The sequence below is a fragment of the Scomber japonicus genome, chromosome 22 (assembly GCF_027409825.1).
Source record: "Scomber japonicus isolate fScoJap1 chromosome 22, fScoJap1.pri, whole genome shotgun sequence".
Taxonomy (NCBI): Eukaryota; Metazoa; Chordata; class Actinopteri; order Scombriformes; family Scombridae; genus Scomber; species Scomber japonicus.
Window position 1 is genome coordinate 25,838,157 of NC_070599.1, and position 27,710 is coordinate 25,865,866.

General features: G+C 38.3%; 1 protein-coding gene and 1 long non-coding RNA gene across 2 annotated transcripts; both read left to right on the forward strand.

Moving 5' to 3' along the window:
* Positions 1 to 122: 122 nt before the first annotated feature.
* Positions 123 to 27,244, forward strand: LOC128383622 (low affinity immunoglobulin gamma Fc region receptor II-b-like). The gene is made up of 5 exons (XM_053343217.1): positions 123 to 195; positions 18,883 to 18,927; positions 25,234 to 25,497; positions 25,590 to 25,835; positions 27,045 to 27,244. The coding sequence occupies exons 1-5, from the start codon at positions 165 to 167 to the stop codon at positions 27,242 to 27,244; spliced, it is 786 nt and encodes a 261-aa protein (XP_053199192.1). The 5' UTR covers positions 123 to 164.
* Positions 7,800 to 8,661, forward strand: LOC128384218 (uncharacterized). The gene is made up of 3 exons (XR_008324092.1): positions 7,800 to 7,842; positions 8,160 to 8,231; positions 8,606 to 8,661. It is a non-coding gene; the product is annotated as an uncharacterized LOC128384218 (long non-coding RNA).
* Positions 27,245 to 27,710: the final 466 nt, after the last annotated feature.

Genomic DNA, 27,710 nt, shown 5'->3' on the forward strand with positions numbered 1-27,710 from the left:
GACTCCACCCACTGATTTACCTCAACCACTGAGTCTATTTCTACAACGAGAGCAAGAAGTTAATGAAAACAAAATTACAGCAGAAATAGGCCTCACAGGAAGAGACTGTTTCCCACCAACAATACACCTCAGTGTGATGTTCACACAGTCCGCAGCAAGACAACATGGAGGTCACAGCTCTCTGCATCAGACTGTGTAAGTACTGAATTTGTCTCCCTTTCATCTGACTATTTTGAATAAACAAAAGCATAAAAAGTTGTTTGAAGATTCATATAGATAGATATCTTCAAAACAAAAACACTAAAGAATGTATGTATCTGTACCGCTTATAATGAATTAATTTGAGTTTTTAGACAAACTGACCATCGAAAGTAGTCATAGACGCAACAGTAACATTTTGTGCTTTAATTTAGCTTTCAAGTCCTGAGCTGATATTTGGAGATCACAAAAAATCATACATTTCTAGCATTAAAGATTTTAGCATCTCAATGTAGCAGAAATAATACAAAGTATATTGATGCTATCAATAAAAATGTATGATGTTGAGATCTCTTGATATTTCTCATCAGTGGTGACCGTGTTGACCCTGCGTTGTTCATATGCTCAGAAGCATGGTAAGTACGACTTAGTTCCTCATTGATCTTAATATGCACATGTATAATAATTTTGTCGTTTGATGGTTTTAGTAGCATATTATATTCAATTACATAGTGTTCATGTTCATGTTTCAGTAGTTATGAATGGAGCCAATGTCCTTACTGGCTTTCTTCTTCTTTGTCTCAGATGCAGCTCTCTGTATCCAACCAAACAGACTACAGTTCTTTGAATATGAGTCTGTACGTCTTCATTGTCGGGGGTTTGATGGTTCAACAGAATGGAAAATTGTACATAAGGTCAAAGGGGAAATACCCAAATGTGATTCTAAAAGCTCATCCTGCAACATTAGAAATGTTTATCAAGAGGACAGTGGTGAATATTGGTGTGAAGCTGCAGGGGGGAGGAGAAGCAACAGCATCAACATCACTGTCACAAGTATGTTTACAATACAACAACAAGATTGTTTCATAAATGTATGTTCAATATGAAATTAATATCAAACTTGTTACTCAGCTGGTTCTGTGATTCTGGAGAGTCCTGCTCTTCCTGTGATGGAGGGAAATCCTGTGATTCTGCGCTGTAGAAACAAAACTACTTCTACCAACCTTACAGCTGATTTCTATAAAGATGGACTCTTCAACATGAGCAGCTCTACAGGGGAGATGATCATCTACAGTGTTTCCAAGTCTGATGAAGGACTCTACAAGTGTAACATCGCAGGAGCTGGAGGATCACCAGAGAGCTGCCTGGCCGTTAGAGGTGAGACACTGAAGGACTAAAATTTAGGCTTAAAGAAAGCATAATGATTTTTTTCATCAATTTGCCAACAGCTTTAGTTGCTTTCTCTTCATTTTTTAGAACAACAAATTATATTGTTGCTTAAAGAGGACATATTCTGTGCATTATCTATATTAACTTATCCTGGGGCTCTAATTGAATTTCTCTGTATGATGTTCAGTTAAGAACTCCTCATTAAACCTAACTGCAGTCTGTCAATAAAAATGATCCAAATCTTCCAGATCATTAGGCCCATGAGTAGGTGCACTACATCCGCCAGCCAAACTGGCTAATTCTGGTTTATCCATCTGGCTAACTTGGATTCAATTGGACGGCTCCTCCAGATCTTCCAATCATGATTACACTGAATGGCTCAAATTTTGATAGTGATATGAGTCATGAGTTGTGCCATACATGAACATTGTATCCGCTGCTTTCAAAGTCTGTGAGAAATAGTATCATGTGATGTAGTAATTACAGAGTTTGGCCACTCTGTTAAATTGGCTTCAAAATCTGGCACTATTGCTGGGGGTTGCAAGTTGAGTATTAAAAACAACTGAAGCCCTCGCTTTTGACATGTAGGTGTCATTTTTACATCCCAGACAGCATACAAAAATGGACCACTTCAGGCATTGATGTAGCACTGCTACCCTTCTTATGACTTAGACAAAATGGACGTGAGTCTAAAATGGCCCACATGTTGCTGTCTGGGATATGATCAACTTAAGTTTGAAACTTTGACCATTTTTAACATTCACCATTATCACAGTATAAAAATAACAAAATGCATGATATGTCCTCTTTAATGTCTGCCAATATGCTGGAATGTAGAACTAGTACAATTAAATGCAGACTAACCAGACATATTATCCAGCTGCCAAACACTGTAACCCTCTTTATTTTGCTAAATGATGATAAAACAGTCACATTTAAGTATCACTGGCTCATGCAGATCATTTCTGTCATCTTTGTAGACCTTCATAATGCGACTCATCCATCCTCCAGTGATCCTCCAGATCACTGCTCTCATGTTTACCTCCTGACAGCAGTGTTGGCCTACAAGGTGGTGCTGCTGCTGCTGTTAGGATTGCGTCACCATGGGAAAATCAGAGGTACAAAACACAACTGCCGCACTAAAGAGAAGAATGATGTGAATAACAGAAAAGACTCAATGTCCTAAAAGCTAGTTTGGTCTCAATGATATTAAATTTAAAGCTCAATGTCCGCTTTGTTCATCTAAACATGTTTTATGATCTGTGTTGTTTCATATGTATGCATTTGATCGAATGTGCCATTTTTATATGCTTCATATTGTACACAGTCACACTGCATGAAAATCCACTTTAATAATAACTCTGACAGGCATACTAACATCTCCTACTGCTCTAAGGTGTATTTTTCATTAATTGATCGATTTTGTACCTTTTTCTAAGGGTCTATAAGCCTTTTGTTCTGTGCTGTGAGATTCTCACAAGTCTAACAAAGACAGCTGTAGTGTTTCAAAACCACACAAAAAAACAAACTATTAAGTCTACAACCTGCTCAACTCTGACAAACCCTCTGCAGAATAACCACAGCAGCTCTGCATCTCTATGAATAGACTCTGTGTGTGTCTATGTCTGTGCTGTATGTAACAATAAGCTTAAAATGAACCTTTAAGTTTCGAGTTTCATTTTCTGCATGTTTCTTCTACTACCTAAAAATGTCATGAACTTGTAACTATTATAATTTACTTCTTACCTTATTGTTTTATAATATTTAGAGGTGGACCATTTTGTAACATTATTTTCAAATTCTTCATGCAAATAAAAGACCGATATCAGTCAAATGTATGTCTAATTTCTTGATTTTATTGAAATATGTGCATTTACATAGAATTTATGTATGGGTTTTATGATGTAGTGTGAATGAGAGCAGGACTCGTGAAATAGATTAGTTGTACTGTATATACATTATATGCAGAGAGAGAGAGAGAGAGAGAGAGAGAGAGAGAGAGAGAGAGAGAGAGAGAGAGAGAGAGAGAGAGAGAGAGAGAGAGAGAGAGAGAGAGAGAGAGAGAGAGAGAGAGAGAGAGAGAGAGAGAGAGAGAGAGAGAGAGAGAGAGAGAGAGAGAGAGAATGAATCTCATATTTCAATCAATCAATATTGTTTCTTTATTCAAAATCTTATATATCTTTTTCTTCTGTCCTGTAGACCTCCATTTTGTCCACAAACTATTGGCCTAAAGGTTAGAGAAGCCAGTGTGTGACTAGAGGCCTTTTGGTTCAATTCAAGACCAGCAGGATATAAAAATAAGTTTTTAAAAAGCAGAAGTACTTGCCCCTCCCTCATTACATCCACTGAGGTGCCCTTAAGCAAGACTCCTGTGGAACTGCTCAGTGGCCAGCAGAACAGACTGTGGCTGTACTAGAAAGCTTCAATGTGTGGATCTTATCAGGTTATTCCAGAAAAAGACAAGCTTTCTCTCAGTGGCAACACAAATAAGTACCATGTGTTGCAGGCCTACAGCTTCACAGAACTGCAACCATGACTGCAAATTCTTAAGTCTTACTCAAGACATGTTAATACCAAGAAAATGTATACTTTTATCTGTATTTGACCAGAGGTCCTTTTCTTAAGTAAGTTTACTTTGTTCTTTGACTCCACCCACTGCTTTAACTCAACCACTGGGTCTATTTCTATCACAAGAGCAGCTCCGCCTCTCAGAAGGTGAAGTAAAACTAAATGGTCCAAAAAAGTACACAGGAAGAGACTGTTTCCCACCAGCAATAGACCTCAGTGTGATGTTCACACAGTCCGCAGCAAGACAGCATGGCGGTAAGAGCTCTCTGCATCAGACTGTGTGAGTACTGAGTTTGTCTCCATTTCCTAGTGTCCCTGCAGTGTTCATGTATCATTGTTTTAAACAAGACAACAGAAATCATACAAAACATATTAATACTGTAAATAAAAGTGTCTGTATGATGTTGAGCTAAGTTTTTTCTCATCAGTGGTGACTGCGTTGACTCTGCCGTGTACATATGCTCAGATTCATGGTAAATACGACTTAGTTCCTCATTGATCTTAATATGCACATGTATAATAATTTTGTCATTTGATGGTTTTAGAAACATATTATATTCAATTACATTCAGTTCATGTTCATGTTTCAGTAGTTATGAATGGAGCAAATGTCCTTACTGGCTTTCTTCTTCTTTGTCTCAGATGCAGCTCTCTGTATCCAACCAAACAGAATACAGTTCTTTGAATATGAGTCTGTACGTCTTCATTGTCGGGGGTTTGATGGTTCAACAGAATGGAAAATTGTACATAAGGTCAAAGGGGAAATACCCAAATGTGATTCTAAAAGCTCATCCTGCAACATTAGAAATGTTTATCAAGAGGACAGTGGTGAATATTGGTGTGAAGCTGCAGGGGGGAGGAGAAGCAACAGCATCAACATCACTGTCACAAGTATGTTTACAATACAACAACAAGATTGTTTCATAAATGTATGTTCAATATGAAATTAATATCAAACTTGTTACTCAGCTGGTTCTGTGATTCTGGAGAGTCCTGCTCTTCCTGTGATGGAGGGAAATCCTGTGATTCTGCGCTGTAGAAACAAAACTCCTTCTACCAACCTCCCTGCTGATTTCTATAAAGATGGACTCTTCAACAGGAGCAGCTCTACAGGGGAGATGATCATCTACAGTGTTTCCAAGTCTGATGAAGGACTCTACAAGTGTAACATCGCAGGAGCTGGAGGATCACCAGAGAGCTGCCTGGCCGTTAGAGGTGAGACACTGGCTTAAAGAAAGCAAAATGTTTTTTTTATCAATTTGTAACAGCTTTAGTCGCTTTTTCTTCATTTTTTAGTTTTAAAACAACAAATTATATTGTTGCTTAAAGAGGACATATTCTGTGCATTTCCAGGTCTTTATCTATATTTTGGGGCTCTAATTGAATTTCTTTGCATGATTTTCAGTTAAGAACTCCTTATTAATCCTAACTGCAGTCTGTCAATAAAAATTATCCAAATCTTCCAGATCATTAGGCCCATGAGTAGGCGCACTCCATTCCCCAGACAAACTGGCTAATTCTGGTTTATCCATCTGGCTAACTTGGATGGAGATAAAACAATTCAATTGGACGGCTCCTCCAGATCTTCCAATCATGATTAGACTGAATGGATAAAATTTTGATAGTGATATGAGTCATTTCACCGGAGTTGTGCCATACAAGAACATTGTATCCGCTGCTTTCAAAGTCTATGAGAAATAGTATCATGTGATGTAGTAATTACAGAGTTTGGCTTCAAAGTCTGGCACTATTGCTGGGGGTTGCAAGTTGAGTATTAAAAACAACTGAAGCCCTCGCTTTTGACATGTAGGTTTCATTTTTACATCCCAGACAGCATACAAAAATGGGCCACTTCAGGCATTGATGTAGCACTGCTAGCCTTCTTATGACCTAGACAAAACGGACATGAGTCTAAAATGGCCCACATAATGCTGTCTGGGACATGATCATCTTAAGTTTGAAACTTTGACCATTTTTAACATTCACCATTATCACAGTATAAAAATAACAAAATGCATGATATTGCCTCTTTAATGTCTGCCAATATGCTGGAATGTAGAACTAGTACAATAAAATGCAGACTAACCAGACATATTATCCAGCTGCCAAACACTGTAACCCTCTTTATTTTGCTAAATGATGATAAAACAGTCACATTTAAGTATCACTGGCTAATGCAGATCATTTCTGTCATCTTTGTAGACCTTCATAATGCGACTCGTCCATCCTCCAGTGATCCTCCAGATCACTGCTCTCATGTTTACCTCCTGACAGCAGTGTTGGCCTACAAGGTGGTGCTGCTGCTGCTGTTAGCACTGCGTCACCATGGCAAAATCAGAGGTACAAAACACAACTGCCGAACTAAAGACAAGAATGACGTGAATGACAGAAAAGAATCAGTGTCCTAAAAGCTAGTTTGGTCTCAATGATATTAAGTTGAAAGCTCAATGTCCTTTTTGTTCATCTATGCATGTTTTATGATCTGTGTTGTTTTATATGTGTGCATTTGACACTGCATGAACATCCACTTTGATAATAACTCTGACAGGCACACTAACAACATCTCCTAGTGCTCTAAGGTGTATTTTTCATTAATTGATTGATTTTGTACCTTTTTTTCTAAGGGTCAATAAGCCTTTTGTTCTGTCAACTGGAAGCTCAGCATGGACATGACTGTTACTACATAAGAATTAGTACACTATTATAGGCCAAAATAATTTGAGGAGTTGCATGCTCAGTCCTTTAAATTATCCCTATCTTTTGTTGAACTGTGTGAATACATTTTCTGTTATCTATTTTGTTGCTGCTTTAGTGGAGATATAATAACTATTCCTTAATTTGGGTACCTCCTCCCAACCTAATCTAACAGTCTTTGAAGTTGATGGATTTTTCATTGTGCTGGTAATGTTGATGAGTCTGATGTCTGCATTACGACTGTACTATGAGAAGAACATTCTCCTCTTCTCTCTTCTTTCACCATGCCATGCATATCATTTTATTATTTTCTTTTCTTATTTTTCAACTGATGCTGTCATTCTCTCTTTTTCTTACTGTGGTATTACTTTACTGGTCCTCACTGACACTCGGATCAGGCGCAGCTCGGCATCAAAGAGGTGAGGACATAAACCATGCATATATAGTTCATATAGTATACAATATAACTGTGCCTGTATTTGTTTACCTTTTAGTATCTGCTTTTTTTCAGTCACTGTAGAATCAAGTGCAGCTGACACAGACCAACCGGCACATGCTTCAGCAACAAAAACCAGGAAGAGGAAAGGTACATCACATTACATTGTTAGTGTGATACATGTGTAGGTGCTGGTGAAACTTTGAGCTTCCTGGACTCACACCACACAAGAAACCACAGAGAAAACAAGGCTGAAGGGCCCCTCAGACGTGAATGAAGAGGTTATAAGTTGGGTTTATAAAGCACAAGACGCTAACGTTTGGATATACTATAATTCATAATACCCAATCAACACGTTAAAACATATTTCTGTATCATGCAACATTTGTTTTGATGTCACACTCTTTATGGATCAAGCTTAGATTTGTTTAACAGAAATTACATTTATGCGCCATATGAATAATAATGAATTAAAAATATGAAAAAGTACACCTACTGATAAAATCAGTCAAAGTAAAGCAAAAAATGTGGACCAAGAATTGAGTCCTGGGCTTCACCCCAGCAGAACTCCAAACATTTTGAGATAGATACAAAGAAAGGCATTTATGAGAACAAACAAATATTCTAACTCATCCTTTAGTTGATCAAGAGCATCATCAGTAATGTTGATATATTTGTCTATCAGCTGATTTACACTCTCCTTCCTGCAGATGGGGATGAAGTCTTGTCTACCTCTGCTTCCTCCACTTTGGGACTGGATGAGACTGAACAACTGGGTAAGACTAAATTATAATGTGTGGTGGTATATGTACTGCAAAAGTTGGATTGGATTTCATTTCTGCTAAAATTTTAAAAAAGGAAGCTTGTTCGTAAGGGATTGAAATAGTCAATTTGCTAAGTAGAGACAGGATCTACTACATAACATCCACAGTTTTAGCACCAGGTAGGCAGCGCCAGGTAATACATCGTCACAGCCCAGTGACACACATGTCCACCAGCTGATTCTGAGAGAGTGACGAGATAGAAACAAAGAAAAGCATTGAAGGGAACAAACAGATATATTTAGCTGATTTCCAGTTTCTCTCACCTTCAGATGAAGAGGAACTCTCACCTGGGTCTGGAGCTGTTTACTCCACCTTGGGCCTGGATGAGACTCAACAACTGGGTGAGACTTAAAGGAGACCTCCTCTACTTTTTGGTGTGTGTTTTAGATGTATTTGTGTCTCCAGAAGAAGCTGAAATCTGATTCATCGCCTCAAGTGATGTCATTCAAGCTAGAAAGAGGGCCTAGAGGATGTTGTTATATTTTTTACCATGATTTATTACTTTCGTACCTCTGTCGTATCTCTGTGCTGTTCATTGCTTACTTTTGTAAATCACTTTGTAACTTTGTTAAGAAAAAATCTATATAAATAGAGTTTGTTATTATATTATCTGTCATGAAACCTCACCCACCTTACCACATATTTTAACATGTATTGTTAACTAACTGTGCCTGGATTTGTTCACCTACTGTATCTGCTTTTAACATCTCTGTAGAATCCAGTGCAGCTAATGAGGACAACTTAGCATATGCTTCTGTCACAATAACCAGGAAGAAAGGTATTTCACTGGAATTTTATTTGTCTTATATTTACTACTTAATGTCAAGTACAGACAACAAAAGTGAGAAATTGGTCAGGACTGAAGACTACAAAACTACAAGTGTTGAATGTGTAGTGTAGAAAGTGTAAGAATCTGGGCGTGTAAATTAGAAATAGGTGAAGTTAACTGATCTCTGTAGACCACCCCTAATCTCAGCTTCAGGATAGCAGCTCCAGCTACATTAGCTGCTACCAGCTTAACAAACCCAGAACTGTCAACAGTTGAGTTGCATTGTGGATAACGTATATTATATTTTTTTTAAATGTGGACCAAGAATTGAGTCCTGGGCTTCACCCCAGCAGAACTCCAAACATTTTGAGATAGATACAAAGAAAGGCATTGAAGGGAACACACAGATATATTTAGCTGATTTCCAGTTTCTCTCACTTTCAGATGAAGAGGGACTCTCATCTGTGTCTGGAGCTGTTTACTACGCCTTGGGCCTGGATGAGACTCAACAACTGGGTGAGACTTAAAGGAGATCTCCACTACTTTTTGGTGTGTGTTTTAGATGTATTTGTGTCTCCAGAGGGAGCTGTAATCTGATTCATTGCCTCAAGTGATGTCACTCAAGCTAGAAAGAGGGCCAACAGGATGGTGTTATCATTTTTACCATGATATATTACTTTTGTACCTCTGTCGTATCTCTGTGCTGTTCATTGCTTACTTTTGTAAATCACTTTGTAACTTTGTTAAGAAAAATTCTATATAAATAGAGTTTATTATTATATTATTATATTATCTGTCATGAATCCTCACCCACCTTTCCACATATTTTAATATGTATTGTTAACTAACTGTGCCTGGATTTGTTCACCTACTGTATCTGCTTTTTCCATCTCTGTAGAATCCAGTGCAGCTAATGAGAATAAATCAGCATATGCTTCTGCAAAAAAAGACAGGAAGAAAGGTATTTCACTTGACGTGTTATTTGTCTTAAATTTACTACTTAATGTCAAGTACAGACAACAAAAGCAAGGTCAGGACTAAAGACTACAAGTGTTGAACGTGTAGTGTAGAAAGTGTTAGAATCTGGGCATGTAAATTAGAAATAGGTGAAGTTAACAGATCTCTGTAGCCCACCCCTAATCTCAGCTTCAGGATAGCAGCTCCAGCTACATTAGCTACTACCAGCTTAACAAACCCAGAACTGTCAACTGTTGAGTTGCATTGTGGATAACGTATATTATATTTTTTTTAAATGTGGACCAAGAATTGAGTCCTGGGCTTCACCCCAGCAGAACTCCAAACATTTTGAGATAGATACAAAGAAAGGCATTGAAGGGAACACACAGATATATTTAGCTGATTTCCAGTTTCTCTCACCTTCAGATGTAGAGGGACTCTCATCTGTGTCTGGAGCTGTTTACTACGCCTTGGGCCTGGATGAGACTCAACAACTGGGTGAGACTTAAAGGAGATCTCCACTAGTTTGTGGTGTGTGTTTTAGATGTATTTGTGTCTCCAGAAGAAGCTGAAATCTGATTCATCGCCTCAAGTGATGTCACTCAAGCTAGAAAGAGGGCCTAGAGGATGGTGTTATATTTTTTACCATGATTTATTACTTTCGTACCTCTGTCGTATCTCTGTGCTGTTCGTTGCTTACTTTTGTAAATCACTTTGTAACTTTGTTAAGAAAAATTCTATATAAATAGAGTTTGTTATTATATTATCTGTCATGAATCCTCACCCACCTTTCCACATATTTTAATATGTATTGTTAACTAACTGTGCCTGGATTTGTTCACCTACTGTATCTGCTTTTTCCATCTCTGTAGAATCCAGTGCAGCTAATGAGGACAACTTAGCATATGCTTCTGTCACAATAACCAGGAAGAAGAAAGGTATTTCACTGGAATTTTATTTGTCTTATATTTACTACTTAATGTCAAGTACAGACAACAAAAGTGAGAAATTGGTCAGGACTGAAGACTACAAAACTACAAGTGTTGAACGTGTAGTGTAGAAAGTGTTAGAATCTGGGCATGTAAATTAGAAATAGGTGAAGTTAACAGATCACTGTAGACCAACCCTAATCTCAGCTTCAGGATAGCAGCTCCAGGCTACATTAGCTGCTACCAGCTTAACAAACCCAGAACTGTCAACTGTTGAGTTGCATTGTGGATAACGTATATTATATATTTTTTTAAATGTGGACCAAGAATTGAGTCCTGGGCTTCACCCCAGCAGAACTCCAAACATTTTGAGATAGATACAAAAAAAAGGCATTGAAGGGAACACACAGATATATTTAGCTGATTTCCAGTTTCTCTCACTTTCAGATGAAGAGGGACTCTCATCTGTGTCTGGAGCTGTTTACTACGCCTTGGGCCTGGATGAGACTCAACAACTGGGTGAGACTTAAAGGAGATCTCCACTACTTTTTGGTGTGTTTTAGATGTATTTGTGTCTCCAGAGGGAGCTGTAATCTGATTCATTGCCTCAAGTGATGTCACTCAAGCTAGAAAGAGGGCCAACAGGATGGTGTTATCTTTTTTACCATGATTTATTACTTTTGTACCTCTGTCGTATCTCTGTGCTGTTCATTGCTTACTTTTGTAAATCACTTTGTAACTTTGTTAAGAAAAATTCTATATAAATAGAGTTTGTTATTATATTATTATATTATCTGTCATGAATCCTCACCCACCTTTCCACATATTTTAATATGTATTGTTAACTAACTGTGCCTGGATTTGTTCACCTACTGTATCTGCTTTTTCTATCTCTGTAGAATCCAGTGCAGCTAATGAGGACTAATCAGCATATGCTTCTGTCAAAAAAACAGGAAGAAAGGTATTTCAGTTGACGTGTTATTTGTCTTATATTTACTACTTAATGTCAAGTACAGACAACAAAAGCAAGGTCAGGACTGAAGACTACAAGTGTTGAACGTGTAGTGTAGAAAGTGTAAGAATCTGCACGTGTAAATTAGAAATAGGTGAAGTTAACCGATCTCTGTTGCCCACCCCTAATCCCAGCTTCAGGATAGCAGACCAGGAACCCAGAACTGTCAACAGTTGAGTTGTAGTGTGGTTAACGTATTTTTAATACTCATATATTTTATATAATTTATGTACATCGTGTGTGTCTTATAGGTCGTTGAGAGCAGAGACACTCACTGAAAAGGGGGCTACACTTTTCTAAAAAAAAAAAAAAGGTTCCAACAGTAACAGAAGAACTAAACTACATTTACATAATAAAACAGCACTGTTTTTTCAATTGCAAAAGTGCAATCTGCTTTATGTTATGTACCTGGATAGGCATTGTTTAAAGTTTATGGGTAGTTTGAATCATTTCTAAAATGGAGGTTATGTGGTTCATCTTGAAGTATTTCTTTGAGCCCTTCATCTAGTTCACATCATTAGTGTTTATTTTTTAAAAAGCTGTCAGTTTCTTACATGCAACAGTTAAACCACTGGCCTCTCTGCTCTTCCTGTTCACACGGTAAAAAGCTGCCTACAAGAATAGACCTGCTGAAAAGCTGCAGCAACTCTGATCACACACTGAGTTCACAGTCAGCGGTTTAATAATCCTGTAAACACAGTGTTTTATGAAATTCTAAAGACTGTTAATGAGAAGATGTAGAATATCCAACTACAGTGCATATATGGCATTGTTGTACTTGCCTTAATGTCACATTTGTATTTTTGTCTTTGTTCTGCAGTTTTTTCTTTGAGGCGATTGATCTAAACCTGCTTTTAAACAGTATAGTCAAACAACACTGCAGTGTGTGCAAAAGTTTAGATGTGATTCATTTATAAAAAGGAGAGTTGAAACATTTGAAAGTGACTAAGCACATGGCACTGAAAAGTTCTTTCAGAGCTGATTGTCTTACTGTAAAACTTGTTCCTCTGCCCTCCTCCTTCCCTAGGCCAAAGTCACAACTGGGAAAAAAAGTAACCTATTAATGCAAATATTCAGCCACAAACAGTAAATTATGATCAACTGTCAGGTGCTATTTAAAGGTTTAATGTCAAGATAGTCAGAGTCACTGGTGGAGATGGAAAAAAAACATGTACTTTGTGATCATTTCTTATCATTCCTTAATGCTACATCCACTGGTAAAGTCAATCAAATGCATATTCCTGCTAGATTAAACTGGAAAATGATCAGAATAGTAGTTTTGCTATGTATTGCATTTCCTGCCTGCTGGCTAAGGCACAAGTACCAGTTGTTGATGCCATTAGGAATTAATAGAAAAGTTTAAGATTAGGAAAATTACTCAGATGAAACAATTGACCTATGGCTAAGCCACGCCCCCCTCTACTCACTCGGACAAACAATCAACATTCAGTGACAGGCGCTATGGCAGGTGTCACAGTAGGAGACATTTGGAGACAGAAAGATCAGATATCATCTATAAGTCACCGAAAGGGTCTAAACTACACATTGGAGGGATATATTAATCATTGTATTGTTGAGAAGGTCGATAAAAAGCTTCAGTTACAAGCCAAAATGTACAGGGCCCAGTGCAAACGTGATAAACCGCATCTCGTTGCCATCGCCATCTCAGACAACATCGTGGACATCAAGGTGCCACTGAAGTTAAGGTTTTTGGCTCAGAATATGAGAAAAAATATAACAACTTTTTTACCATCTTTACCAAGAGTGTCTCTCCGTTAGTTTGGTGCTACAGTATTTGTATTGGATCATTCAGCATAACGTTTGCCAACCTTTGTTATCTCGGCTATTACAGATAAGTTAATGAAGTTAAGCTCTAGAAGTTAACTTTAGTTTAACTAGATTACTTTGGACAACAGCTAACAATAATGTACGATCACCAAAGTACAAAAACTAGAACAAAACAGACCAATTAACTCCCAGCAAACAAAGGCTAACTTTAGAGATGTTAAAGATAACAAGATAATATTTCTTTCCAGCAAAGTGACAATATGTTGTCTCAAATACGATGTTGACTTACCTTAGAACAGATGTCGACATCCTTGTTATCCTTGGTCTACCGCACAACTTTATCCAAAGAAGACACTTTTCTCGGTTGAGATGTGGCTTAATAAAGAGGTGGGGAGTTCCAGTCCTCTGAAATGAGGCCAACGTGGAAGTAACTTAGAACTGCATTTTATCAAAAGGCCACCAGGGGGCGACCGTCTCTATACAAGTCAATGGAGAATTCACCAACTTCTCACTTGATTTCTAACCTCAGTAAACGTTTTCAAAATGTGTTTATGGTCTCAATCGCTAGTTTAAAGCCTTCTTCAATGCAGTATGATGTTCATTTGGGACATTTTGGCCTCCCTGATTTTATATTTGACGATAAAGCAGGGTATGCATTAGGACGTGGCTACGTCCTGATTGACAGGTTGATTGACCCATGTCCTCGAGATCTAGCCCTCATAACCATAGCAACCTCACCGCTTTGCCCATGGCTCTGCCCACGGCCCCGCCTCATGCCCATATAAGTAGAATCTGTGTTTTTATTTTTCCCTGCATGCATCTGAAATTTTCAAAATGGCGCTGCCTAGATTCGAAACTATTGGCTTCCAAGCAGCAGTCCACAAACCGATGAGTGACGTCACGGACGTTACGTCCATTTTTTTTATACAGTCTATGTTAATAAAGGGTAAAAAATACAACCCGTCGCCCAGCCTTTCAGGATACCTTGTGTCAGAGTTGCATGTACCCCATGAACACAGTTTGACCATTTTTAAACTTAAAATCTCAGAAATACCTCATAAAACCGAACAAAAACTGACTTTCTGCAATGCATTTCAAAGGACATGCAGGCAGAGAATGTCTGAGTGTATGGGAATGGCTATACGCACTGTGATTGGCTCGTCGCGTTTGAAGGTGGGACTTAGCCATAGGTCAATTGGTCGGTCAGGTTTATAAACTGCTACATCTACCTAACACTTCATCATCCTGAAAAGTGCAGTCAAATATGTGCAGGTGTGTCTTCCTGGCAGATTACTTTATTACATGAACATGGTGATGACACTGTTTACCTTGTAGTCAGTGTTTGTCACTTTGATGGTTTGAGAGTTGCAACTAACAGTTGATGTCATTATAGATTCATCTTTTTTTGATTGATGAAAAATGCTGAAAAAGTTCCCAAGCCCATGGCGACTTTTCATTGTTCAATTAACAATCCAAAACCTGGAGATATTTAATTATAGTCATATAAATCAAAGAACACACAACTACAGGAGAAACCTGCTGAACAACTCATCAGACTAACACAATTTATTTTGTTTTGTTTTTCAAAAGCAGCAGGCACATCCAGCTCCACAGTGACACTAGCTCCCTCTGCAGGTACCAAGCCCTTCTAACTTTTACTATACAATCAGTTAGGCAAGGCTGATGATCATACTGTTCTCCATAATCACTTTCCTCTACATTTTTATAGAGGAGACTAATGTGTTGAAGTATATAATTTTTCCCAATATTTTGTCTCCACAGGTCACTGAGAGCAAAAAGACCTGACTGAAGCAGGGAGGAAAGACTACTACTGTCATAAAACCACAGTTAGGACTGAAGCATTAATTTACTGTATTCCTGCTTTTCAATAAATGTTTTACCTTTCACTCTCTTCTGACTGAAATATTTCATTTTTATTACATTTATAATCACAACTGCTGCTGAGCAATGCTTGTGATTATCCAGTGTTTTATGGAGGGGGTTGGTTGTATTGTCCTGGATCTTGAGGAATTTTGTTTTAATTCTGTCCTCAGTCACCTACTCAAGAGTGTTTCAGACCAACCACAGACTTGACGTTCTTTATCAGTTTGTTCAGCCTATTGGCATCTATTTTGTTAACATGTTGACATGTTTCTGGATCATTCTACACTGCATTACAAAATGCTGTTTCTGTTTGCGGATTTTACCATTGAGATAATATTAGTGTACAAAATTGACAAGTTAAACTAGGAGATAGAGGCTGAAATTAGAATTAGTGCTTGAAACCAAGAAGCTATTGTGTTTTAAAATGTGGCACTGCATCAAGAAAAATAAATGTTTTGTAGTTAAGTGTATGTATTTAATTACATTGCAGCACTGAAGCAGAACAATGAGTCGATGTAGATGGCCTGTTTACAATCTCTGCTGCTGACTGAACAGCTATTAGAACAAGCATGGACATTAACTACTAATAATTAATTTAGAGATTTAGTAATGTGGATTTACTGCGTGATCTCTCTAAATATACATGTCAATGATGCAACTAGAAGGAATGGCTGCCATGAATAAATCAATCTTTTTTTTTTAATCTTATTTGACTTTTTAATGTGTGTGAGTGGTAGGGCTTTTTCTGCTTGAGGGGACATTTGGACATACACTTGGTGAAATGAGACACACCTGGGCTTAGTGTGTACAGTATAGAGAGATGATGCCACTAAAAATCAACACAGAGGCAAAAGGGCAATGTATAGCATCTCCCATATTTGATTTATATAGAGAAAATAGGACATGGGGTAAAGGACAACAAAAACAGTGTGAGATATTAAACATCCCATCATGCTTCATCTGAATGCTTCATGTTCCCCTGGTTCATCTGTGTAAGTTTTATGATCAATGTAATGTTATAATTGAGTTGATTTATATACAGTTAATATTTGCTTCCACAGAGTTATACTGCATGAAAAACAACTTTGACTATTACAAACCTTATTATAGCCTAACCCATTCATAACATTTATGTTTGGGGAAACATGTTTATGATGTACAGTGAATGATGCACAGCAGGTGGCAGACTAGGACTTGTAATGAATGAGTTAAAATGTATATACATTCTATGCAAGGAGCAAGAGCATTTAGAGAGGGTCATAAAAAGAAAGAGACAAAATATTGATGTATCTTTATCTTTATTCATAATAACTTAATAATAATAACTTTATTTTGTACAGCGCATGAAGGAAGTCGATTAAGTACTGGGGTGCAACGGCATGAAGAGATTTATAGGTGAGGAGAAGAAGTTTAAAAGTGATGCAGAACTTAACAGGAAGCCAGCGCAACTGTTTCAGTGTGGGGGTGATGTGCTGCCAGGGTTTGGTTCGAGTGAGAACCCTGGCAGCTGAGTTTTGGACATGTTGGAACCTGTCCAGCATTTTATTGGGGACCCCATACAAGATGGCATTACAATTGTCCAGACGTTCGGTGATGAATGCATGTATGAGAGTCTCAGCAACTGAGTCAGAGAGTGAAGGACGGAGTCTGGAAATGTTTGTTAGGTGGAAGAAGGCGGATTTGGTGACAAATTTAATGTGTGTGTGTGTCATATGAGAGTGTGGAGTTCAATATAACACCCAGATTGCGAACCTCAGAGGACAGCGAGATGCAGGAGCCATCAACTTGGAGGACAAGATCCCCTACTTTGCGGAGCAAATTCTTGGGAGCGACAACCATGAGTTCAGTTTTCTGACTGTTGAGTTTGAGCAGGTTGGTGGTCATCCAGCCTTGGAAGGTGATGTGCTGAGATAGAGTTGGGTATCATCAGCAATTATATTGTGGCACACCATGGTTAACTGGGGCAAGGTGGGAGCTGGATCCATTAAAGGTGACAAACTGTTTTCTGTTGGATACACAGGAAATGAACCAGGACAGAGCCGTACCGGTGAGTCCACGGTAAGTAGAAAGGCGGTTAGGGTTAACCCTAACCCTGGGAAACCATATCAAAGGCGGCCGGCAATGTTCCAAGTGGATCTCCTGATTTGATAAACAACTACATTAGCAGCTATATTCTACCCAGCGGCCATCATAATGAGAAAAGATATTTGCTCCTAAACAATCTGCTGCTGCTTGACTTAACTTTCTTGTAATCTGTCATTTAAGAGTATTCACTTGACCTAATGACCTCAAATTCTACAGCATTATTTCTTACATGGACAGAAGTAAACATAGTAAGGCCTCATTTAGATTCTATGCAGCCACGATCTGGAACAACCTTCAGTGCCTTTAAATATATATATATATATATATATATATATATAAATATATTGAAAACTTTGTTTGCAGCTGCCTTTTATTAACTGCACTGTAACATTATTTTGCTATTTTATATCTATTTGTTCTGTTTTAGCTCTCGTTTTAGCAACTTGATCTCCCTTTGTGGTTTTTATTTCTTTTTATATTTTAGCTGTTTTAATTATTTAGCTTGTTCTTTTTAAAAAATAATATTGCCTGTATTTATTTGCTTTTTTATGTTCTCCTTTTGCACTATATGTAAAGCACTTTGAGTGTGGTTTTCGTTTAGGCCGTGGAACTGTGGACCAGCTCTACACACTCTAAAGGATCCTTGCGGGTGCATGGGAGTTTGCCCAACCAGTCCACATGTGTTTTGTGGACATGGAGAAGGCATTCCACTGTGTCCCTGAGGGACACGGTCGAATGCCTTCTCCAAGTTGCATTGCATTGCCGGTAATAAGTCTTTTTGCCACTTAACAACATTGTGAGGTTGACATTTTTGGTTTCGACTGTCAAGAAATTTGCTATAGATAAACATTTCATCTGCTAAATACCAGCATGTTGACATTGTAAGTGTAAGAATGTCAGCATGATGAGGTTAGCATATATCTCACACCACCATATGTTGCAGGCCTACAGCTTCACAGAACTGCTAGCATGACTGCAGACTCTTGAGTCTTGTTTAAGACTTGCTGATACCGAGAAAATGTATACTTTTATTTGCTTTGTACTTTGACTCCACCCACTGATTTAACTCAACCATTGAGTCTTTTTCTAGCACAAGAGCAGCTCCGCCTCTCAGAAGGTGAAATAAAACTAAAGGGGACTGTTTCCCACCAACAATACACCTCAGTCTGATGTTAACACAGTCCGCAGCAAGACAGCATGGAGGTAACAGCTCTCTTCATAAGACTGTGTGAGTACTGAGTTTGTCTCCATTTCCTGTTATCAGTTTGAGATTCTGGAGCACAAAGCCAGACAGTGTTTCACAGGTTTAATGTAGAGGAACCTGTTGGTGGCATACTACTAGTAGCTACTGTTGCTTTAAATTAGTTTTTGACATTTGTAGATCGCAAACATTGATGAAATCAGCCAGCAGTACATTCACAAATGCAGTATGGTTATGTATTCCACAGTGTCCCTACAGTGGTCATGTCTCAAAGTTTGAAATGAGAACAAAAAATAATACAAAGCATATTAACACTATAAATAAAAGTGTCTGTATGATGCTGCGCTTTCTTATTTTTTCTCATCAGTGATGACTGTGTTGACCCTGCCTTGTTCATATGCTCAGAAAGATGGTAAGTACCATTTAGTTCCTCATTGATCTGAAAATGATTTACCATTTTGAACAATACGTTTTGCTGATAAGTTTTTTGTGGTCAGTTATTTTGGAAAAGTGGGAACTCATTTGAAAACAAAAGGTTGGTTTAGTGTCGCTGGAATGGTGTCATTTCTATCCTATAGGTAATTGAATATAATTTCTCTGTTCATGTTTTAGTAGTTCTGAATGAAGCAAATGTCTTAACTGGCTTTCCTCTTCTTTATCGCAGATGAAGCTCTCTGTATCCAACCAAACAGGCTGCAGTTCTTTGAATATGAGCCTGTATCTTTTCATTGTGAGGAGTTTGATGGTTCAATGGAATGGAAAATTGTACATGAGTCCAAAATACCCAACTGTGCTACTGATAGCTCATCCTGCAACATTACAACTGTTTATCTAGAGGACAGTGGTGAATACTGGTGTGAAGCTGCAGGCGGGAGGAGAAGCAACAGCATCAACATCACTGTCACAAGTATGTTAATAATTTAACAATAAGATTGTTTCTTAAATGAATGTTCAATATGAAATTAATATCAAACTTGTTGCTCAGCTGGTTCTGTGATTCTGGAGAGTCCTGCTCTTCCTGTGATGGAGGGAAATCCTGTGACTCTGCGCTGTAGAAACAGAACTACTTCTGCCAACCTCACAGCTGATTTCTATAAAGATGGACTCTTCATCAGGAGCAGCGCTATGGGAGAGATGATCATCTACAGTGTTTCCAAGTCTGATGAAGGACTCTACAAGTGTAACATCTCAGGAGCTGGAGAATCACCAGAGGCTTGGCTTGCTGTCAGAGGTGAGACACTCAAGGACTTGAACTCAAATTTAGATTCAAATTTTCCTCATATATTGTGTGACACCTAGAAAATTCTAATCTGATTGATTAGAATCAATTTTTACGGAGGACATATCAGGCGCCTTTTTTTACATAAGATCACACAAAGTTTTGGAGCATGTTTAACAAAGGACATTACTACAGTTACAGAAAAATCACAAAATGCATGATATGTTCCCTTTTAATGTCTACAAATATGCTGGGTTGAAAAACCATTACTAACAGTACTAACCAGACATATTACCCAATAAGCTAACAAATTGTAATTGTTTTTAGATTTACCAAAAATGTATTTAATTTAATTATTATTTAAAAATATCAATAAAGTAGAATATATAATATTTCAATACCACTGGCTCATGCAATACATTTTGTCATCTTTGTAGAACTTCACGAAGATACTCATCCATCCAATCATATTATCAATCTCGTCCTGAGAGCAGTGTTCATCATTGTGATGGTGGCTCTGCTGCTGCTGCTAGTAGGACTGCTTCACTGTGAGAAACTCTGAGTTACAAAGTGTCCACTCACATGTAAATGTAACTGCCAAACTAAAGATGACAATGGAGTAAGTGACAGCGAAGATTGAGTGTACTAAAAGTTATTTTGGTCACAAACATATTAAACATCCCATCATTTGAATGCTCAATGTCCGCCATGTTAATCTGTGTAATCTGTTTTGATCTATGGAGTGTTATAATTGATCTGAGTTTTATACTGTTGGATGTTAATATTGTGCTTATAGACAGTCATACTGAAAATCCACATGATAAATTGTTTTTTTTCTAAGGGCCTAAAAGCAGATGTGTTGTGTGCTGTGAGACTCTCAGAAGTCAAAAAAGTCCCCAATCTGCTCTGAGCTCAACTCTGACAAACCCTCTGCAGAATAACCACAGCAACAACCCCTCTATGAATAGACTCTGTGTGTGTCTGTATCTATGTGTATTTAAATGTGCTGTATGTATCATAGAACAATATGCTTTAAATTCACCTTGAAGTGTCAAGTTTCATTTTCTGCTTTTCTACTACTACCAAAAATATGTAATGGACTCATAACTGTTACAACTGACTTTTTACCTAATTGTTATAATATTTAGAGAGGACTATTTTTAAATAGCATTTCATGTTCTTCATATAAATAAAAGACCAAATAAAAGACAAATACCAGTCACATTTATGTCTATTTTCTTTACTTAACACTTTTAAAAAAATTAAAATGTTCATTTATGTAGCATTTATATTTGGGAAACATGTTTAAGATCTACAGTGAATGATGTACTGCAGGTGGCAGAGTAGGACTTGTGAAATAAATGAGTTGTAGTGTTTAATCACTCTATGTAGTAAGAGGAAGAATGGAAAGGAGACCAAAAAAGAAAAAAAAAAAATCTTAATATTTTTTGTTACAGCCTGCTCGTTTAAGAGCATAACAAAGGAGGAAGGCCCACACAGATATTGATATTTATGGTTCAGAGGGAAAGGTCTTGAGCTAACCTTTACAGTTCAGCCCTTATCTAGAGATTAAAACTGATGTGTGATCAACAACTACAGCGTGGATTGCTATGAAATTTAGTATAAACATCCATGTTCTCCAGAAGATTAATCCAACTGATAGTGATTCTGGCACAGTCTGTTCTGCTCTTCTCCTGCTGCTGGTAACTTTCCATTCACCACACCCCTGCTCGACTCCTGCTAATCAGCCACACCCACCTCATCAGTTAACTCTGTTCACCTGGGCTTCATCAGTAATCACCTGGACTCTCAGCTGCACCTCATCTGTAATCAAGCCAGCATATATACTCTTGTGGTCCACTGACTCCTGGCTTGATCGTACTGTAATGGGTGGAGGTGGTAGGACCCAGTTGCAGCACAGAACACCAGTGAACAGTTGGAAGTTATCTTTATTTTAGTCTGAATGGGTACAGACAGAATGTGTAGGGCAACAGACAGGGCTCAGGTTCATTGATGATGCAGAAGGCAAGATCATGCCAGTAGCACTCACGGAGTTGAGGTGTATGACCAGGCAGGAGTCTCTGGGTTCTCCTAACAGGATTGAAGCCAGAAGACGCCACACAGCCACAGGCAAACAGGAACAGGCAATATTCGAGGTCAGGGACAGAAGGCTGGTGCGTTCACTGGGGTAGACACAAGGAGAGGAGCTCCAAGGCAAGCAGGGTCGAAACCAGGAAAACAGTCCATAAATAAGTGCTGGCAGGTCTAGCATGAAGCAATAGTCAATGACGATCTCACAAAGAGTGAGTGGACAACAGGAGTACATATACAGGCTTGATTATAGATGGGGAGCAGCTGAGAGTCCAGGTGATTTACTGATGAGCTGCAGCTGAGTGCCCAGGTGAACAGAGTGAACTGATGAGGTGGGTGTGGCTGATTAACAGGAGTCGAGCAGGGGTGTGGTGAATGGAAAGTTACCAGCAGTAGGAGAAGAGCAGAACAGACTGTGCCAGATTCCTTGATTTCTCCAGTAGCACCAACATGAGATTGATGGTTCAGATGGAAAAATCTTGAAAAACTATTGGATGAATTATCATGAAATTTGCTGCAGATATTGAAATGTACATTTGATTGACATTTATTTCATTGAAATACTTTGTTTGTTTTGGATAGATTGCCAATGAATTTGGTATGAACATTCATGGTCACCACAGGATGAATTGTAATAACTTTGATTCTCTGACTTTTCATCTAGCACCACTGGTTGATACACATTTTATTGGATCTCTATCCATCTGCATCATTGAGAAAACAGAGATGGTAGAACAAACTTGACAAAGGATGAATGAGAGACACTGGTGGATTGGCCATTGGCAGTACCAGGATTTTTCCCGGTGGGCCGATCAATAATGGGCCGATGGCTGCCCGTTATTTTTTATTTGTTCATTTAGTTTTTGCTGCGCCTTGCCATGGTAACTCTCCTGGCCCAGAGCAGAGACATTCACTGGCCCACAGAGCTCTGCAGCTTGTTTGTCTAAAGAATACCTGGCCCAACGACCCTATGATAGGCTACAAAGACCCATGATGAGAGAGCGAGGGAGAGAAACACCAGCACACGAAAAGTAAAGCGAGGATTACAAAATGGAGAATGCGGGTAAAAATGAAAAGGCGGAGCTGAAAAACGGAGAAAAGAAAAGCTCTCGCGACTGACGCTGCTAGGAGCTAAAAACTGTCAGAAATGTTTGCTGCGGGGGCCAACGTGGCCAGAGCTAGCAGCAGGTGTGTCAGAGTGAGGCTCCCGCTGCCATGGTGGTGCAGCAGCAGGATGAGGAAGACTCCATGTGGAAATTGTCATACAGTCTTAAGCAGGTGTGATCCTGCCAGCATGGTGTGGATAAACACTCATTAAATGTTCAGAACGGTTACTTAACTGTCTATGAACTTTACTTGACATAATAAATAACTCTGCATAGTGTGGTGTGTTACAACTAGGCCTAAATCTAGTTTTCTAAAGTATTGGAAAACAATCATATTCATATACTATCCTGATGAATTGATTAGTTGCTTTTATTAACCAGTATTTTCATCAAAGTATGCCACATAATTGCAAATCTGCAAGTTTACAACTCACATGTTGCAATGTGATGTGGTTTGAGCATGTACATCTATTTTCACAATTTTTGATCATTTCTACCTATGACTTTTCCCAAATCAGGTCACCAGAGTTAAAATATCAACATGCACCTTTCTTTGTGCCCACAGTCCAATTTGTTCATGAAGGACATTGATCTAACAACATAACACATATGTAGCCTATGCTTTACATATTTTTTTCAGTGTTTTTGGTTTATTGCCTGTTAAACAGTTTCACATTATACAGTTAAAACTAATTCAAGCCTATTCAAGTCTCCAAAATATAAAGGGATATTGTTCAGTATACTGCTGTTATTAAGGGCGTGTGTGTTTAAATGTACATCAACGCGAATTGGCACAGCATCTGCACACGGATTGTAGTGGGCCGGTCTGGACCAAAAAGTCCAGGGCCGAGGTTTTGTCCCAATCCAGGCCTGATGAGAGATCATATAGGTCTATGCCCCTGGGCTTATCAATAGCATTTCAAATACTGTCTTTCTTTCTTTTTTTTTAATCATTCACGTGGTTAGGAAAAACTTAATGAAGACAGGATGGAAGTACATATAAGGCATGTAGCAGAACAGACAGAGTTCACAAAGGTGGTTCACGTAGGTGCATTGGCTTTGACAGGACAAAAGCTGCAGTTGTGGAGCCCTCCCTTCCACAGTTAAGATAAGGAAGGGAGGACAGCACATAGTGTGGCTTCAAAATATCTTCCACAAATCTTCCCTTAGCAACATTATTCAGTTTATCAGCCATTAGGGCTATCTCTTTTTATCCAAAATTTGAACATTCGTTCAAATGTGGGGTGAATGCTATCACACTAAACCAAGATGACGATGAACAATACACCAGCTAAATGCTATTGTCAGTGTAAGAATGTTAGCATGCTTAAGTTAGTGTTTATCTCACATCACCACTGTGTCTAAGTACAGCTGCAAAGAGATGCTAGCTCTTAAGTCTCGTTTAAACCTTGCTGATGCCGAGAAAACATATACTTTCATCTGTATTTTGAGAAGAGGTTCTTTTCTTAACTAAGTTTGACTCCACCCACTGATCTAACTCAATCACTGAGTCTATTTGAACAATAAGAGCAGCTCCACCTTTCAAACCTTATGCAAAATTACCCCATAAATAAGCCCTACAGGAAGACTGTTTCCCACCAACAATACACCTCAGTCTGATGCTGATGGTCACAGTCTGCAGCAAGACAGCATGGAGGTCACAGCTCTCTGCATCAGACTATGTGAGTACTGAGTTTGTCTCCATTTCCTGTGACTATTATGAAAAAACAAACGGATAAAGAATTTGTTTGAAGTTTCATGTCGACGGACATCTTGGTGAGATTTTAGCATCTCAGTGATTTTTATTTCATAGTGTCCCTACAGTGGTCATGTATCATAATTTTAAACAATAGAGCTGAAATTATACAAAATCTATTGATGCTATAAATAAGTGTCTGTATGATATTGATCTCTCTTGCTTTTTTTCATCAGTGGTGACTGTGTTGACCCTGCGTTGTTCATACGCTCAGAAAGATGGTAAGTACCAATTAGTTTCTCATTGATATGAAAATTATTTACCATTTTAAACAATATATTTTGCTGAGAAGTGTTTGGTCAGTTGTTTTGGAAAAGTAAGAACCCATTTGATTTAAAAAAAAAAAAAAAAAAGGTTTGTTTAATCATCGCAGAAATCCTTATCCTTTGCCATGCACATACATAATATTTTTTATAGTTTCATCATTTTAGAAACATATATTCAATTAAATCCAGTTCATGCTCATGTTTAGGTAGTTTTAAATGGGGCAAATGTCTTAATTGACTCTCCTCCTGTCTTAACTGGCTTTACTCTTCTTTGTCGCAGATGCAACTCTCAGTATCCAACCAAACAGACTGCAGTTCTTTGAATATGAGCCTGTAACTTTTCATTGTGAGGGGTTTCATGGTTCAATGGAATGGAAAATTGTACATTGGATCAAAGGAGAATTACCAAATTGTGATACTCATATGGTGGAATCAATCGGCTTAGACTGCAACATTAAAAATGTTTATTCAGAGGACAGTGGTGAATACTGGTGTGAATCTGCAAGGGGGAGAAGAAGCAACCGCATCAACATCACAGTCATAAGTATGTTTCTAATACAACAATGATATTTTTCATATGTATTTATATTAATGTATGTTCAACATGAGATTAATATCAACCACTTGTTACCTTAGCCAGTTCTGTGATTCTGGAGAGTCCTGCTCTTCCTGTGAGGGAGGGAAATCCTGTGATTCTGCGCTGTAGGAACAAAACTACTTCTACCAACCTCTCTGCTGATTTCTATAAAGATGGACTCTTCAACAGGAGCAGCTCTATGGGAGAGATGATCATCTACAGTGTTTCCAAGCATGATGAAGGACTCTACAACTGTAACATCTCAGGAGCTGGAGGATCACCAGAGAGCTGGCTGGCTGTCAGAGGTGAGACACTGAAGGACTTTAACTCAAATACAAAAATATATTTTTCTTTTAGAATTGTTTTTCAATTTTTATCAATTTGCCAATTGCTTTAGTTGCTTTATCGTCATTAGGTTTTAAAACAACAAATAATTTGATCTTGTATTAATTCTTGAAGAGGACATATTCTATACATTTCCAGGTCTTTATTTATATGTTAGAGCTCTATTGGAATATCTCTGCATGATTAACAGTTCAAATCTCTTGTAGCCCTTCACATCAGCTTCTGTCTGAAACAGTTCATTTTAGCTCCTGTCTCTTTAAGACCCTCTTCCACATGAAAACATCTCCATTGATGTACAGATATATGTCTACAGATCTTTCAATTTGTAAGTTGACAAGTCTTTTTGGGCCCAATAGCATCACATGACATTGTAATTACATAATTTGGCCACTTTGTGAAATTGGCCAAAAAGGCTGGCACAGTTCGTAGGAATTGAACTTTGCAAGAAGGACTATCCAAAGCAATTGAAGCCATTGCAGGTGCTATTTTTACATCCCAGATAGCTTACAGAAATGGATCAATTCAGGCATTGATGTAGCACTACTAGCCTTCTTGTGGCCCAGACAAAATAGATGTGAGCCTAAAATGCCCCACATGTAAAATAACAAACATTGGCCTTCTTTGGTAAAGATGCAGTATTCTCTGGAGTGTGGGTTCTGGATGTGGCCCAGTTTGGTTTTAACAGTTTTTTTTTCTTGGTTGACATTAAAGCAATGCTATAGCTTGCCTGTGTCCCTGGTAAACAGAAGTGGACTGTCAAAGTGCCATCATTCTGTGTGGACTGTGGGCCATGTGGGAAAGTGTCGGGTGTGGGTTGGACCCAAGCCACAGCAATTTTGTGACCTGGTATACGTTCATCTCAAGTTTTGAAGCTTTGACCATCTTTAACATTCGCCATTATCACAGTATAGCAATAACAGAAAAATCAATTATATGTCCTCTTTACAGTCTGCCAATTTCCTAGAATGTAGAACCAGTATAACAAGACGCTGTTTGGTAACTAACTGGACATATCATCCAGCTGCCAAACATTATAACCCTATTTATATTGTTAAACAATTCACCAACAATTGATTCCATTTAGTTATTGTTTCAGAATGGTGATAAAACAGAATAGATCACATATACGTATCACTTGCTCATACAGATAATTTCTGTCATCTTTGTAGACCTTCATGAGGCGACTCGTCCATCCTCAGATCACTGCTCTCTTGTTTACCTCCTGACAGCAGTGTTGGCCTACAAGGTGGTGCTGGTGGTGCTGCTGCTGCTGCTGTTAGGACTGCGTCACCATGGCAAAATCAGAGGTACAAAACACAACTGCCGAACTAAAGAGAAGAATGACGTGAATGGCAAAGAAGACTCCTAAAAGCTAGTTTGGTCTCAATGATATTAAATTGAAAGTCCAGTATGCTTTGTTTGTCTGCGCTTGTTTTATATGTATGCATTTGATCGAATGTGCCATTTTTATATGCTTCATACTCAACTTATATACAGTCACAATGCATGAAAATCCATTTTGACAATAACTCTGACAGACACACTCCATTTTAAATACAGTATGTTTGACAAGATGGTGGTAACATCTCCTACTGCTCTTTCATTAATTGATTGGTCTAAAAGCATTTTGTTCTGTGCTGTGAGATTCTCAGAAGTCAAATAAAGACAGCTGTAGTGTTTCAAAACCAACCTGCCCAACTCTGACAAACCCTCTGCAGAATAACCACAGCAGCTCTACATCTCTATGAATAGACTCTGCGTGTGTCCGTGTCTGTGCTGTATGTATCATGGAACAATAAGCTTAAAATTAACCTTTTAAGTTTCGAGTTTCATTT

Excerpts from the sequence above, each read along its gene's own strand:
- LOC128383622 (XM_053343217.1), top strand. The coding sequence starts at position 165 with ATGGAGGTCACAGCTCTCTGCATCAGACTGT. Across the intron at positions 25,498-25,589 it reads CATCAACATCACAGTCATAA|CCAGTTCTGTGATTCTGGAG; the intron begins GTATGTTTCTAA and ends TTGTTACCTTAG. Across the intron at positions 25,836-27,044 it reads GAGCTGGCTGGCTGTCAGAG|ACCTTCATGAGGCGACTCGT; the intron begins GTGAGACACTGA and ends TCATCTTTGTAG.